Source organism: Dermochelys coriacea, chromosome 20 (genome assembly GCF_009764565.3).
Source record: "Dermochelys coriacea isolate rDerCor1 chromosome 20, rDerCor1.pri.v4, whole genome shotgun sequence".
Taxonomy (NCBI): Eukaryota; Metazoa; Chordata; order Testudines; family Dermochelyidae; genus Dermochelys; species Dermochelys coriacea.
This window is the reverse complement of record NC_050087.2, coordinates 4,403,733-4,419,715: the sequence shown is the minus strand read 5'-3', so window position 1 is coordinate 4,419,715 and position 15,983 is coordinate 4,403,733. Positions and strand designations below refer to the sequence as shown.

At 44.2% G+C, this 15,983-nt stretch overlaps 1 protein-coding gene across 4 annotated transcripts in view; it reads left to right on the top strand.

Moving 5' to 3' along the window:
- The window catches only part of GALNT6 (polypeptide N-acetylgalactosaminyltransferase 6), a 44,613-nt gene extending 29,054 nt beyond the window's left edge, over positions 1-15,559 (top strand). For all 4 annotated transcript variants that reach the window (XM_038379155.2, XM_043506612.1, XM_043506611.1 and 1 more), the window contains exons 6-11: positions 5,357-5,474; positions 6,046-6,246; positions 7,313-7,444; positions 10,416-10,517; positions 12,966-13,118; positions 13,816-15,559. In XM_038379155.2, the coding sequence (XP_038235083.1) occupies positions 5,357-5,474; positions 6,046-6,246; positions 7,313-7,444; positions 10,416-10,517; positions 12,966-13,118; positions 13,816-13,938 (829 nt within the window). In that variant the 3' untranslated portion in view covers positions 13,939-15,559. The remainder of the gene's footprint in view (positions 1-5,356; positions 5,475-6,045; positions 6,247-7,312; positions 7,445-10,415; positions 10,518-12,965; positions 13,119-13,815) is intronic.
- The last annotated feature ends 424 nt before the right edge of the window (positions 15,560-15,983 follow it).

The following is a 15,983-nucleotide window of genomic DNA, read 5'->3' as shown; positions in this document are numbered from 1 at the left end:
TTTTTTTAAATCTAATAACTAGGTTTGGCAGACTACAGGTACAACCTCTAATGGAGACAGTAATGTTGATATAAAGGTGCTTATATACCAGAATAGATTATTCCCTTTCCCCTGTAGGAATAAGCTATACACTGGTATAAAGGTGCTCATATATCAGTAACAGCATCCACACTCGAGGGGTTATACCACTTGGTCCAGTGATGATGGCGGTAGCCTAGGAGATGCGTGATCTAGTTTCAATTCCCTGCTCCTCCACAGGTTTCCTGTGTGACCTTGAGCAAGTCATTTAGCCTCTCTGTGTCTCAGTTCTCCATCTCTGCAATAGGGATAATGGTATTGCCCTACCTCACAGGAGAGAATCATTATATTTTGTTTGTGAGAATCAGTATATTAAAGTTTGTGAAGTGCGTTGAGATCTACTGCTGAAAAGAGCTAGGTGTTATTATACTGGGATAGTGAAAGTGGTGCAACTTTCTAGTGCAGACAAGCCCTCGGATCTGTTCATTCAGTGTAGCCTGTTTTGTTAGGAGAGGGCAAATTTGACCTGCAAATATTGTCCTGGGTATTGGTGGGTATTGGAGTGGACCAAACTCTCTCTTTTTGACCGATAACGTGTGGTGATGGCTTTTTGCGGGGCTTTGGGGGTTTGTTTTTTCTCTTGGTTTTTTGTCGGCTTTTTTCTGAATCTGGAAAATCTTTGTTTAAAAAAAAAAATTACCCATTAAATTTTTTTCATGATTTTAAAAATATTTGTGGGGTTATTTTCATTTTTTGATTTCTCCTTTCTTTTTTCCAGTCAATTTTTAAAATCAGGTGCATCCCCCCTGCAAAAAAAAAAAAAAAAAAAAAGCAGGGAAGAAGAAAACAACCAATTAAAAATTACAGAGGATTGAACCCTGCAAAATGAAAGATTTTAATTAAGAAGCTTTTTTTACCAAATTGTTTCATTTTTTCTTTTTTTTTTTTTTACCCAACTAGCTCTAAATGGCATTTGTCCTTTTTCTTGGGGAGAAAAGAGCCAAAGACAAACACCGTCTACCATGCAACATGTATCTTTGTGAGGAGGGGTAGCCCCTCGACCCCACCCTTCCTAATACGCCCTACAGCCAAGCTCTCATAGAGAGCGGCTGAGTTTGGGTATGTCATGTTTTGAATGTGTCAGATGTTGAGTGCCTAGTTCAAGGTACCTCAGGGCTGACTTTGAGAGGTGCCAGCAAAGCTAGCCAGGAGTTTTTCAATGAAACCCTTTTCTGTCTAAGAAATCCAATCTGTCAAAATCAAAACTTCTAATGGAAACATAGCAGTTTTGATGAAACATTAGTCAAGAAGGTGTCTATTATCCAATATGGAATTTTTTGAGGGGTTAGGGGAGCTCCTACCCCAGAACAGCCAATAGCCTGATTCAGAGCAGTGACTTAAACCTGGATCTCCCACATCCCAGGTGAGTGACCTTACCACAGAGCTGTTAGTTCGTTTTTTGATGGAAAATGTCAAAGAGCTTCATCGTTCCAATGCAAAACTAAAGCACATTTCAGAACTTCAGATTTTCACAAAACAGAATTCTTGTTTTCTAGCTCAGATCTAATGCTGAGATGCTTTGGACTGGCTTGGCCCTGCAGGCCCTTGAATTATCTGAAAATCAGGCCTGAAAACAAACCTCCAAAGCCAGCAGCAGCTCCTGGCAGCTTGGCTTTTTGTTCATATACTGTGTACAGCCTCTTTAACTGAGTGTCAGGATGTCCCCTTAGGGTGCTTGGCTGTTAGGACTTGAATAGCGTCCCCTTCCCAATGTAACGAAGCTACACCAGACCCTTGTGTGTGATCTGTTTGGGTTAGCTGAAAGGAGTGGGGTGGCTGGTTAGGAGGATATCTCTGGTTGGGTTTGAATGAGAGAGAGCCATTATGAACTTAATTTCTACAAATGAAAGTGTCACCCACACACCTCCTGGGTGGGGTGTTCTGTCCCATCGGTGCGGAGGGAGAGAGAAAGTTTGCTCCTGCTCTACACCCTTAGCTAAGAGCCCAGTTGGCTTTTAGCTGATGTGGTAGAGGCTCGTGCATTAAGCTCTGGAGGTCCCCAGTTTGATCCTGCCCACCGAAGACCAGGGTCTGTCAGCATTTACAAAAGAAGCTCTTAATCACCTCAGGCTCCAGCCAGACCTTGCTTTCTGGCAAAGTCTCTCATTAAGAGCCTAAAAAAGAAAAGGAGTACTTGTGGCACCTTAGAGACTAACAAATTTATTAGAGCATAAGCTTTCGTGAGCTACAGCTCACTTCATCGGATGCATTTGGTGGAAAAAACCACCAAATGCATCCGATGAAGTGAGCTGTAGCTCACGAAAGCTTATGCTCTAATAAATTTGTTAGTCTCTAAGGTGCCACAAGTACTCCTTTTCTTTTGAGAATACAGACTAACACGGCTGCTACTCTGAAACCTGTGATTAAGAGCCTAATTACTGTGTCTTTTTATCTTTCCACTTACCTCAAAAAACCCTGTCATCTGAACGCACTGTCAGTAGCTGAATTGGGAAAAGGGGGGCGATCTGCCCATTTAGTCTTACGAAGAGGCCCTTTTCCTGTTTGAACAGAGGGAGCATTAAAGATTAGTAGGAATTGCTGTCCCGCACAAAACAGGAAAACCTGCTTATTGTGATGCTGAGACTTGACTTAAAACTTATTGTGTTTTATTTCTTTGCCAGTGAGATGGTATTGATCAACTTCCAATTAATTCTAGTAGGCTGGAGGCAGCATGGTCTAGTGGCTAGAGCACAGGTCTAGGAGACTTGGTTTCAAATCCTTGCTCCACCACTGACTACCTGTACGATCTTGGACAAACCACTTAGGCCTTGTTTACTCTAGAGAAGATTTGCCTGTAAAAGATCTAGCAGAGAAGTAGCTTATACTGGCAGAAGAGGTATTTTACCAGTATAGTTTTTCTCATTCAGGGAGGAGATTTAACTATATCGCAAAAGATCTCCTTTGGCCAGTCTAGCCTGCGTCTAGACTAGGACGGTTTGCAGCATAACTATACAAGCAAAAATGACGAGGAGTCCTTGTGGCACCTTAGAGACAAACAAATTTATTTGGGCATAGCTTTCATGGGCTAGAACCCACTTCATCAGATGCATGGAGTGGAAAATTCACTCCATGCATCTGATGAAGTGGGCTCTAGCCCATAAAAGCTTCTGCCCAAATTTTAGTTTCTAAGGTGCCACAAGGACTCGTTGTTTTTGCTGATACAGACGAACACAGCTACCACTCTGAAACCTATACCAGCAAATCTTTTCTAATATAAACTAGGATCATTTCTACACCTTAAACTTATGCTGGCATAGCTGTTTCAGTCTGGGACGTGAGGAGGTGTGACTTGTGACAATGTACTGGTAAAATCACAGTGTTGCTGATATAACTCATTTTGTTCAGAAGGGCTGGAGTTGGCTATACTTCCCAAAGCACAGTTTTGCCTGTGTGAGGTCCGTCCGCGGTGCTAGCGTAGTGTACCAGCAAACCTTGTCTCGTGTAGACCTGTCCTCTGCCTCCGTTCCCCATTTGTAAAAGGGAGGGGAACAGCACTGAAGTGCTGCAAGGATAAATACAATAAAGATACAACAGCGACAGGGGCCAGATAAGTTCCTAAGATTGGGTTTTTTCTTTGTTTTTTGGTAACTTACCTTTGACATTTTAAAGTGCATTGCTCCTGAAGCTGCATAGAAAAGTCTTTTGTCTCCTTCAAACCCAGCCAGCCTGCTGCCCAATTGGCACAAGCAACTGTAGACGATAGTCACCTGTCTCTGTCCCTTCAGAAACAGAATAACCTTGAATTCCCAAGTGAAGACATTCAATGCCTGCTCTTGGCCCTTTCCACGATTGTGAGACAAAGCCTGGCCTCTGGCCTGGAGTATGGCTCCGGTTTGTGGAAAGGTCAGACAGGAGAAGTTTCTTTCTCAATAAAGGTCCCTTTTTTTTTCCTGTGGACTGGTAACTTGGCTTCCAGCTGCCTCTAATCTCTGCTGGCTCCTCTCGGCGAGAACACAGCAGTTCAGTAAGTTTTATAAAAGCCAGTTTTGGTTCCACCCCACCCCCCATTTAAAGTTGAGATATAACAGATTATAAAGCGAGACAGAAGGAGCTGCTTAGCCCTGAGTACCTGGACTTTTTTTCTGCTCTGACATTCAGTAATGATACTCAAGGCTTCTTCTCTTCCTCCTGAATCAGATCAACCCCCTGGGTCCCGCATCCACTCAGTGTCGCAGCTACTAGCTGCTCCCTTGACTTCTCTCTTTCTTAGGTACTTACATGGCCCTCATTACCAGACCATCTGAACGCCTCTCAATCCCATGTATTTTTCCCTCCCAACACACCTGTGAGGCAGGGTAGCACCATTATCCTCATTTGCAGATGGGGAACTGAGGCACAAAGATCAAGTGACTTGCCTAAGGTCAGATAGGGAGATGGTGGCAGGGTGGGGAATTGAACCCAGGTCTTCAGAGTCTCCAGGTTAGTGTGCTATCCCCTGGATCCTCCTCCTTGTCTGGACGATAATCCTTATCTGAAGTATTTGGCAAGAGGCTTTGGACGGTCCCGTTCTAAGGGTTTCTTTGTTATCCTAATGTCTTGAGCAGGCCAGTCACAAGCATAGAGACATTTTTCCTGATCGCAGGAGGACGCTGCAATACCAACCTTAGAGTTGTGAATGTGAAGATTATTTAACATCTCAGTGTAGCTATCCCCATCTGCAAACTGGGGATATTTGCGTCATCATGGCAAATCCCAGAGGGGCCCTGGAATGGGGGTGGGGGCCAGGAGGTCAGGGCCCCATCACTTTTTACCAGCTGTAAGGGTGAGTGACTGGGGGGGTGGGGCCTTTTGGGGAAGGGGCAGCACAGGGTCAGGACCACATTTCAGGCACTAGTGGGGGGCCCTCCCACACTTTTAGGGACCTTCAGTCACCCCGGCCTCCCTACAGATTTGAGTGCCATCTGTATCGATCTCTAGCCAGATCCCTAAGACAGTCTGGCTGTGTGTTCAGTTTGTCCATCCTTGGTGACCTTATTGCCCTACTGAAGCTTTTGGGATGCTGGCTGTATAGCAGCCTTCCTTGGTAAATGTGTTGCAGAATTCCTTGGTCTTCTGTCCTAATATGTCCATATCCAGAACACTGCCAATACCAAACCAATGCTGATGGAGGCAGTTGCTGGGTTCGGCTTTGAATATCCTCATTTCTGATCTTGTCCTGCCACTTGCTATGGATATTTGTCTTGCAGCAGGCTGAATGGTGGGGTTTGCCCAGATTGCTAAATTAACATTTGTGATGCACCAAGTATGGTCTCTTGACTCTGCTTCTGACTCCCCTCAGGTCTCCCACTTTTGCTGGCGGCCTCTTTGCGATCTCCAAGTCCTATTTTGAACATATTGGTTCCTATGATGACCAGATGGAGATCTGGGGCGGGGAGAATGTGGAAATGTCCTTTAGGGTAAGAGTCAAGTGAAGCAGCGTGGGTGGGGAGGGGTGGCGGGGAACAGTTAACTTCTAGCAGGATTATACCTAGAGGGCCCACCACTTTGTTTCTGTAGACCCATCGTATTGCAAGAGTTATAACGAGTTCCCCCACAAACACACATGGTCCCTGTGTGTTTCCCATTTTTCCCCTCTTCTGATTTTCTGAAATTCTCCCCCCGCCCCCCAATCAATAGGATTGTGCCCACTGATGCCTAAAACATTCCCTGAAATTCTGGCATTGATCAGATGTAGCATTCGAAAGTTATCACATTATGGAGAAATGCCAGTGAGTTGAGTATAAGGCCTCATAACCTTGTCCAACAAAATCCCTTAACTGTGGGCTTTGGACTACTGCAATACAAATAATGAAGCTCAAAGTACATTATGCCAGATCTCAACCCAGTCCAGTTCTGAACTTCAAACTATGGAGGAAAACACTTTGGACATAGGAAACATTCTTTTTCCCCTTTGATTGATATGTCCGGGTTTGTTTGACTAAAGCTCCCTTTGAAATCCACTGGATGGGCTGCTTCCCCCTTGTGTAGGTTTGGCAGTGTGGTGGTCAGCTGGAGATCATCCCTTGCTCGGTGGTTGGGCACGTGTTCCGCTCCAAAAGTCCACACACCTTCCCAAAAGGAACTCAGGTCATCTCCAGGAACCAAGTGCGCCTGGCAGAGGTCTGGATGGATGACTATAAGGAAATCTTCTACAGAAGAAACCAGCAGGCCTCGAAGATGGCCAGAGAGGTACCAAACCCAGTTCCATAAAGCATTTCACAAGTAATTAAAGCATCTTTGATGTGTTTCTGTATGCAGGGAAACTAGTTGGTTGATTTCTCTTGGCAGTGTCGGGCTTCTTGTAGTGTCATGCTTAAGGCGCTGGTCTTATGAAGAGAACCACATGGATGGACCCATCTGCCTGTGCAGAACTCCATAGAAGTCAACTAGATCTGGATCAGTGGGATCTGGATCAGTATCAGAGCTAGGTTGTAGAGCTGGGGGACGATGGGTTATTGGTAGTACAACGTTCAACCATAGTTATTGGCTTGAAAAGGTGCCACAAGTACATGTAAAGGCCACAGGTGCATGGAAGGCGCGTGCGCGCACACACCTCCCTACTAGCTCTGCCACTGATCAGAACCCAAAGTTAGTATGACTCCCAAATGCCTTGTGCTGTCTGAGATGAGCCTTCCAATTAGAACCAGTCAGAGAATATTTCAACATAAGGTTTTTCATCAAAAATGCTAATTAATTGAAATTTGTTTGCAAAACAGGGTAGGTTATAACAACCTCCTGACTCCCCCAAAAAAACCCACCATGGAAAAGCTTCAGAACTATCAATGTTTCATTTTGACATTTTTCTGAACAAAAAAAAATCAGGTTTTCTGGGTCAAAACATGATTAGTTTAAATTTCTAATTAGATTTAAAAAACAAAGTTTTAAAAGAAAACCATTCGATTAACCCAACCTGAACTTTCTGGGTTTTTTTTGGTCAAACATTTTTGAGATTTCCATTTTGTCCAGATTTGGGATGGGGGGGAAAATTTCAAACTCTCAAAGATTCGCTGGAGGGAAAAACGGGTTCTCTTCCTCCCTCCTTCTAGTGACAAGCATCCTGGGAAACATCCTCCTACCTGTGATAAGAAGGGAAGGTGTATAGTAACTTAATCCCATAAGGTTCTAAGGTGAATAACAAATGGAAACTATCTCTCTGTGATGCTTTAAGGCAACCCGATTAAAGGGAATGCCAGGTTTTGGATTCTGTTGCTGCCCCATTGAGGCTAGTTTAATTTTTCTTGCATGATTTTGATAGAAAACGTACGGTGATGTTACAGAACGGCTCAAACTGAAGGAGCACCTGCACTGTAAAAACTTCACCTGGTATCTACAAACTATTTACCCCGAGATCTTCATCCCAGACTTGACTCCAACCTTCTATGGAGCAGTAAGTGCAGGAGTGCGTCTGTTATTCTGTTTCCTTTTGATCAACCCCCCCACACTCCCCCGCAATTACCTCCTTCTCTAAAAACAAATGGAGACAGTAGCAGTGGGTCCTATGGTATGGAGGCTTCAACGAAGATCAGGTTACCATTGCACTGAGCAGACTCCCGACGTGACAGTCCCTGCCCCAAACAGCTTACAGTCTAAATGTCCAAGACAAAACTTGGAGATGAGAAACGCAGACACCGAAAGGGGAAATGACTCTGCCCAAGACTGGATGTTTTTCTAAAAGATCCGCTGTAGAAATTATTTTGGGGGAGTTCTATGGTCTGTGCTATACAGAAGGTCCAATCACGCTGGGTCCCTTCTGAGTTTGGAATCTGCAAATGAAGGCGTCCCAGCAGAAGCCAGGAATACCTTTCGTATGCTTACCGGCACTGCTGCAGCAACAACACTGCTATTTATACTCCCGGCTGGCTCAATGAGAACTTAGGTGTGAGCATGTGTACACGAGCAGGGGAATTGCACCCCTAACTCGTAGTATAGACATAGCCTTAAACAGTTCCCTGGCACTTGGAATCCTCCATGTTGTTCACGAGTACCTCTGTTAGCCTTGCAAAACTTCTGTTCAGTCACCTGATCTTTCTCCTCCCCCTCCCGCCGCCATCCCATTCCCCTTTGTCTCAGGGCTCGTCTACACTAGCTGGCTGTGAGATGGAGAACCCATTTTCCCTTTATTTACACACACAACCTGCCCTCTTCTCCCTGCCCCCCAGTGGAAAAGGCATTTGGGTTTTTTTTTTTAAAGTGGGCTTTTATTCCTACTGAAACAATCTTACACCAGGACTAAAAGCTTCATAGAAAATGTTAAAATGGAAAGGAGCAAATTTTTTCTAAGACTTCTCCCCATATCTTCCTCCCCAACTAGCTACATGATTGGCAGCTTATGCTCAAGAATGGAACAGTGGAGGTTAAGCGGTGCGGTGAGGGGGGGTGGGTGTCAGCACTGAGGAAGGCTGGTCTGTGATTTAGCAGGTTTTGCTCTTTCACCCAGGCCAGCTGGGAAGGGGAGTGCAGCAAAGATGACTCACTGCCTGAGGGCTGGGCACACCTCATATTGCTGAACAGCTGTACTGCTGGCCAAGTAATAGGCTTCTAAGTGGCCAGTACAGTTTTTAGCTGAAGGGATACTGGTAGGAGGGATACAGTGCAGGGTTCTGAGAGTTGGGGAGTTTAAAATGGGACTGAAATATAGTGAAGCCAGCAATGGACAAAGGAGTTTGACTCCCACCTTCCCAGTGAGTCAAGAAAAATAGCATCTTAGGTATTTATCTGGCTTGTATTACCATAATATCTGAGTGCCTCACAATCCTAAATATCAGAGGGGTAGCCGTGTTAATCTGGATCTGTAAAAGCGGCAAAGAGTCCTGTGGCACCTTATAGACTAACAGACGTATCGGAGCATAAGCTTTCGTGGGTGAATACCCAGTTCTTCCAATGCATGTAGTGGAAATTTCCAGAGGCGGGTATAAATATGCAAGCAATCATAAATATATAATTCCCATGCACCCTTGTGAGACAAAGCAGTGCTGTCAGCTCCAAACCGAAAAATCAGTTCTGTGCACAGCACTGTTTATCTCTTATGGCCACTAAAGATTGTTGTTGTTGGCTTCTCCGGCAATTCAAGGTCAGGTGCCTCAAGGAAAATACACACTTTGGGTTTGTCCTGGGAAGTCAGATCACACAGCTGAGCTCATTCCAATTCACAAAAACAGAGTTAAATGCCAACTGCAGAAAGGATGTTGCTTTGCATAGTAAAAACTTGCAGCTCCAATTCTCTGATCCAGCTATCTAGTGATACGTAAGCAGAAGAAGTGACCAGATATAAGCCAATTTGTGCATAGGATCCTAATTCTGGTTGAACCCTCCCGCACACCCCGCCCTTGCTTGCATTCCAGAAGGTGCTGCCAGAAGTCAGCAGGGCAGATTTATTAATTTGCAGGGCTGCTCCCTGAAGTTGTTGTATCGAAGGCAGTTTTACAGCTATCTGTCCATAGCCGATTACTTGATGCTTGCTCTGGATAGTTTTCAGTTTGTGGCGTTCTCAGCATTGTTTTCCCATCTCCAAAAAATAATCATCCCTGGAAAGTTAGTGCCTTACGAAAGGTCCCAGCCTCTTAAGATTTAGAGCTCCAAGGTAGAGATTGTGAGGCAATTTGGATGTCCAATACTCATTAATTTTAATGTGAATTGGTTGCTACAATCATATACTTTAAGGCCAGAAGGGACCATCTTGATCATCTAGTCTGACCTCCTGCACATCACAGCCACAGAACCTCCTCCACCTCATCCCCTAACCTCTGGCTGAGTTACTGAAGTCCTCGAATTATAATTGAAAGACTTCAGTTACAGAGAATCCACCATGTGCTCTGGTTCAAACCAACAAGTATCCCATGCCCCACGCTGCTAATGAAAGGAGGGGGGAAAAACCCTCAAGGTCTCTGCCAATCTGACCTGGGGGAAATTCCTTCCTGACCCCAAACGGTGATCAGACCCTATGCTTGTTGGAGAAACCCACCAGCTGGACACCTGAGGTAAGAATTCGCTATAGTAACTTGGAACCTTCTCTGTCTAGTGTTCCATCTCCAGTGGCTTTGAAAATTTCAGCTCAAATATACTGACTATTAAATGAAATGCTGCTGAAAGAATAGAAATAGGTAGGATCCCAACCTCCATACCACAGCAAAGCCCTGATTTAAAACAAAACAAAACCAAAAAAAAAAAAAAAAAACTGGCCAAGGATCCCGACAGGATGTAATCGGATTTGCTGGGCTGTGTTTTCAGCTGAAAAGTGGATCCTGAATCCCTGGCCAAGCGCACAGGGTAGGGTTGGGTCAGGTCTGTGTCTGAGCACCCAAATGCAGCAAAGTCACCTCCAACCTAGCTGCTTGCTTTGTTTTGTTCTTTGCTTTCAGATTAAAAATGAAGGGTCAAAGAATTGCCTGGATGTTGGCGAGAACAATCACGGAGGGAAGCCACTGATCATGTACCCCTGCCATGGGATGGGAGGCAATCAGGTATGCAATCTGTGCGAGTGTGTCCCACCTGCTTTCACCCCATCCCAGCCCCACTGAAGTAGGAAAGCCCAGAGCTGGGAGAAGGAAGAAAACCCAGCCTTTCCATATTCACAGTTAAGATGTGAATCATGCACGGAACATGGGCAATTCTCCCTCCTTTCATACCTCTTCTTATTTAAACAAGTTATTTTATTTTGGTAAGGACAATGACCTCCATTCAAGTCCTGAGCCTGAATGGTCTCTGCCCCAAACAGCTGAAGTCCATGGCACTTCAGCAACACACTGTGCCTCTCTGCCTTTCATCTGAGGATTTCTAAACGCTTTACAGTGTGAATTAAAGCCCCCTTTCAGAACCGTCCCAATTTTCTATTTGTTTCCGGGCTGAACCAAACCACTGAAGAAAAAAATTGTTTTGAATCAAACAAACCATTCAAACTGAAACAAAATGTTTTATGTTTGACTTTTAGCAGTTTTAAATGTAGAATTCTATCCCAAAAGCATGTTAGAAGTGTTGAAACAAACGTTAAGATTTTTTTCCTGATTCTCTGTTTTGGTTTTTTTTACCGAAAGAAGTTGGTGAATTCGTGAAATATTTTGGTCTGTCTGAATCTTCATTGTTGGCAGTAAAAATGTCATTCAAAAAATTCACCTTAGCTCTACTCCCTTTTTCTGTCATGAAGTAAGTTGTCCCTACAGCTGGTAGAGGATGGGGAACATAAGAATGGCCATACTGGGTCAGACCAAAGGTCCATTCAGCCCGATATCCTGTCTACTGACAGCGGTCAATGCCAGGTGCCCCAGAGGGAGTGAACCTTACAGGTAATGATCTAGTGATCTCTCTCCTGCTATCCATCTCCACCCTTTGACAAACAGAGGCTAGGGACACCATTCCTTACCCATCCTGGCTAATAGCCATTAATGGACTTAACCTCCATGAATTTATCCAGTTCTCTTTTAAACCCTGTTATACTCCTAGCCTTCACAACCTCCTCAGGCAAGGATTTCCACAGGTTGACTGTGCGCTGAGTGAAGACAAACTTCCTTTTATTTGTTTTAAACCTGCTAACCATTAATTTCATTTGGTGGCCCCTAGTTCTTATATTGTGGGAACAAGTAAAACTTTTCCTTATTCACTTTCTCCACGCCACTCATGATTTTATATACTTCTATCATATCCCCCCTTAGTCTCCTCTTTTCCAAGCTGAAAAGTCCAAGCCTCTTTAATCTCTCCTCATAAGGGACTTGTTCCAAACCCCTAATAGTTTTCAGTTGCTCTTTTCTGAACCTTTTCTAATGCCAGTATAACTTTTTTGAGATGAGAGGACCACATATGTACGCAGTATTCAAGATGAGGGCATACCATGGATTTATATAAGGGCAATAAGATATTCTCTGTCTTATTCTCTATCCCTCTTTTAATGATTCCTAACATCCCAATTGCTTTTTTGACTGCTGCTGCACGCTGCGTGGATGTCTTCAGAGAACTATCCACGATGACACCAAGATCTTTCTTCTGATTAGTTGTAGCTAAATTAGCCCCCATCATATTGTATGTATAGTTGGGGTTATTTTTTCCAATGTGCATTACTTTACATTTATCCACATTAAATTTCATTTGCCATTTTGTTGCCCAATCACTTAGTTTTGTGAGATCTTTTTCAAGTTCTTCACAGTCTGCTTTGGTCTTAACTATCCTGATGGTAGAGGATGGGGAAGGAGTGAGACAGGGAAAATAATTCTGGCCCAGTTAACGCAGCCCATCAGTGGCTGATCTAAGCTCAGGAGACCTGACTTCTAGTCTTCTGCTCCAACCACTAAATCTATCATCACACTCTGCCAGCTCCATTGGGTGCCTGACTTTTTTGCTTTCGAATATTACCCACTATATTGCATTTTGTGTGTGTGTGTGTGTGTGTGTGTGTGTGTCCCCCGGCAGCTCAACTTGGTGTGGCACTCTGTTTCCCTCTGGTGGTGGCTAGACTGCCCAGAAATCCAATGAGTCTGCTACAGCCTTGTCTAACAGCTGGATCTTTCGGGTTGAGTGGTAGAGGCTCTTGCATTAAGATCCAGAGGTCTCGGTTTCAGTCCTGACTGCTGAAGACAATGACAGGGCCATCGGCATTACATCACAATTGGAGATGGGATTCACTCCACTGGTGGTGTGAGCGGGCTGCCCCTCGTCCACCCGGTATCCATGCAGCTCGGTGCACAACTCATTGAGGGTTAGATATCTCATCAAGGGCTGGGGGTGGATCCTTCAGACTTGTGGGGACCAACCGGCATTGGTGTGTGCTTGATTATCAACTGGCGTAAGAGTGAATTCTCCTAGCACCTTGATTTAATTTTGGTGCTGCCTTCATTAGTGAAGAAGGCAGGCTGTTTCCGTGTAGCATCAGTGACCATTGGATAGCAGCAGCCTAATCTCCCCTGTCTGGTCTTGGTTCTCAGTATTTTGAATACACGTCCCAGAAGGACCTGCGGCACAACATCGGCAAGCAGCTCTGCCTCCGATCTGGCTTTGGGCCGGTGGAGCTGGGAGACTGTCACTTCACTGGAAAGAACTCGCGTGTTCCAGGAAATGAAGAATGGGAACTGAACCATGTAAGTAAAGAACACAGGGGTTCAATGCACTCAGAAGCAGCAGTGTCTTTCCCTCTTCCTCACCTCTGACAAGAGTTTCTCAGATGCCTTGCAGAAGCCTGTCTTGTGCTTTGCTGTCAAACTGGGAGGGTTCCTTCAGGAGGAAGTGGGACCTACTGGGGAGAGGACTGGACTGGGCCACAGGAGTGGAGCCATGCAAGTAACCAACCTTATTTTGGTTCTCTGGCAGTTTCAAAAAATTTTTGGTTTGGGTCAAATAGTCTTGTTGCAATTGGAGCTTTTTTTTTTTTTTTTAAAAAAATTTCCTTCAATTTTAATAATTTTTTTAAGTGAAAAGTCATTTTGGATTGGAAAATTTAAACCTCTTGTTCTGAAAATGTCAAAACAAAAATTTTGAATTTTTCAGACTGAAATAATTCAGCCAAAACTGACACAAATTTGTGAAGTGTTTCAGTCGATCCAAATCTGCATTTTTTTTTTTTCCCGCCGAAAAAGGTCTTGGCTGAAAAATCTGGCCCAGATCTACTCCGGAGACCTGGCTTTTATTCCTCGGTTCGTTGGGTGACCTTGGGCAAGTCACGTCGCCTCCCCGCCTCAGTCTCCCCTTCTGTACAATGGGGATAACAATGGTCCTTTGTAAAGCACTTTGAGATCGGTGGATGATGTGAGCAAGGTATCTCTATTTATTTGTTTTTAGGATCGTCTGATTAAAAACATAGCCTCTAACATGTGTTTATCTGCAAGAGATGAGCATCCATCTATGACTTCCTGTAACCCCTCGGATTCTTATCAACAGTGGTTCTTTACCCAAGCAACATAGTGAAGACAAAACCAGTGCCAAGAAATGTGCCAGCCCATCTCACTTTGAGACCTTGATTCCAAACTGCACTCAGGAAAACAGAAGCTAAGACTCTCTCCTTTTATTTAAAAGAAGCTAACGTCTTAAATATGCTGCATTTCACAGTTGCCTTTTATTCTACTCTGTGCCTTTGGGATAAGACTGTGTAATACGTGGAGATTGTATCATTTTTTCTAAGAGACTAAGCAAACTCCTTGTTTGCAGCCTACGTGAGTGTCATATTGTAACATATCCAAAGATAGATAACATGGGACCAACTACATCGATAATTGCTTGAATGATCAATCCCACTTCCTAAGCCCCGGAAAATTGGACCACAACTGGTCAGAATGCAAGGGATGAGACTGAATACAACTAAGAAGTGGTGCCAGCCGGCCTTTGAATATGTCTCATGCCAAAGATAGTACCCGGTGTCCTCTAGTTATCACATAGGCTTGCATGCAAAGGCAGATCAGGATGCTGCAAGAAGAAATTGCAGTGTCACAGTCAGGAGAGCATATTTATGCTCTCTAGCACAGGCTCTTGTTTAATGAGATTTTTAACCTTGAAGGAGGAGATAGGTATGTGCATTTAAAACATAACACCAGGGTGCATTGTTATGTGAAATCCCAGCCTGTTGCACCAAATGAAACCTGTACATTACCTTGGGAGCTCTTGCCAGCACAAGGAGATAATAGTACTAATTGTGTTGCAAATAAAAAGGACTTTCTGTGCAGTTAATCCCCAAAGGAGAGATGATTCATCATTTACTTGGCCCCATGCAGGGAAGTGGCCTGGTGATGGTGCTGCTGAGCATAGACTAGCAGGGGAAAGCCTGATATGGTGGCAGTATTGCTTGAGATACGGGTACCATTTGAGCCTGCGAGATCATGTTGGTGGTTGGAATGAAGATTATGGAACAGCATGCAGGGTATGGGAGGAGGAGATTTTTTTTGAATCACTGGATCAGTGCACATGAAACACAGATCCTGAGATCCAGCAAGCTCATGGCTTTTGATTTCCTTGTGCAATGAAGTAATACTACCATCTATAACTTACAGCATGTGCCAGTCGGAGGAAATATGTAGTGCCACTTTTATCCTGGGCTGTCTGCTTCAATTTCCTGCTTGGGTTTTGGTCCTTTATAAAAATCTGCATCCAAGGAACACTGATGACTCATCCCCACCCACAGACTGTTTTAAATTAGGACATGCTCAAGCAGAGTAACTGGTTTTTACAGGATACACTGATGCAAATCCCAGGACGCGTGTACTCCACAATCTGGGGCGGGGGCAGAGGGGAGTTCTTTACTGGAGGGCTTAGTTTAAACTCTGATTCTGTTCCCCCTGTTGGATCCCCCTGCCTCCCGAACTAAACTGTGCAGCTAGTTTCTCTAAAATTTTAGCATCTTGTGGAAAGATGGCCTAGTAGGAGATTGAATGTAAGCCCTTTCTTTGAGACTTGAATACTGTAGTTTACATTAGTTTCTAAGTGATTCCATTTCATTTTAATTGAAAAATCTTCTTGGAAATGGGGGAGGAGACCTACCTTTGGACATGTGACCTGAACCAAAAATAAAGAGATGTTCTATTTTACAAAAGAATCCAGTCTAGATTTGGTTCCTTTGGAGCAGATGTTCCCAGTTTGCTGCAACAGGCCCTAGAGACACAAACACTTCACCCAGCTGTTTCTGAGTTGGCACACCTTTCGGTTCAGTTATTAACTACACGCATTATGGTTGTGCCGCCACTGCACACAGTACTAGACAGTCCCTGCCCCAGAGAACTCCATCTAAATAGAAAAGACGGACACAGGGAGGGGGGAGGAAGGGGATAGAACACACTAGCGGAGTGAATAATGCAATGATGGTAAATATATTAGTTCCACAATTTAATTTTTTTTAGGTTTGGAGTGAGGAAGGGTTAGATTTAAATGAGACTTTGTCGGCATGATATGCTAGACACGTGTTGCTAAAATAGTGCCGGGGGTGGGGAAGCAAACTCCCAGGCCCTGCCGGTAATGTCCAG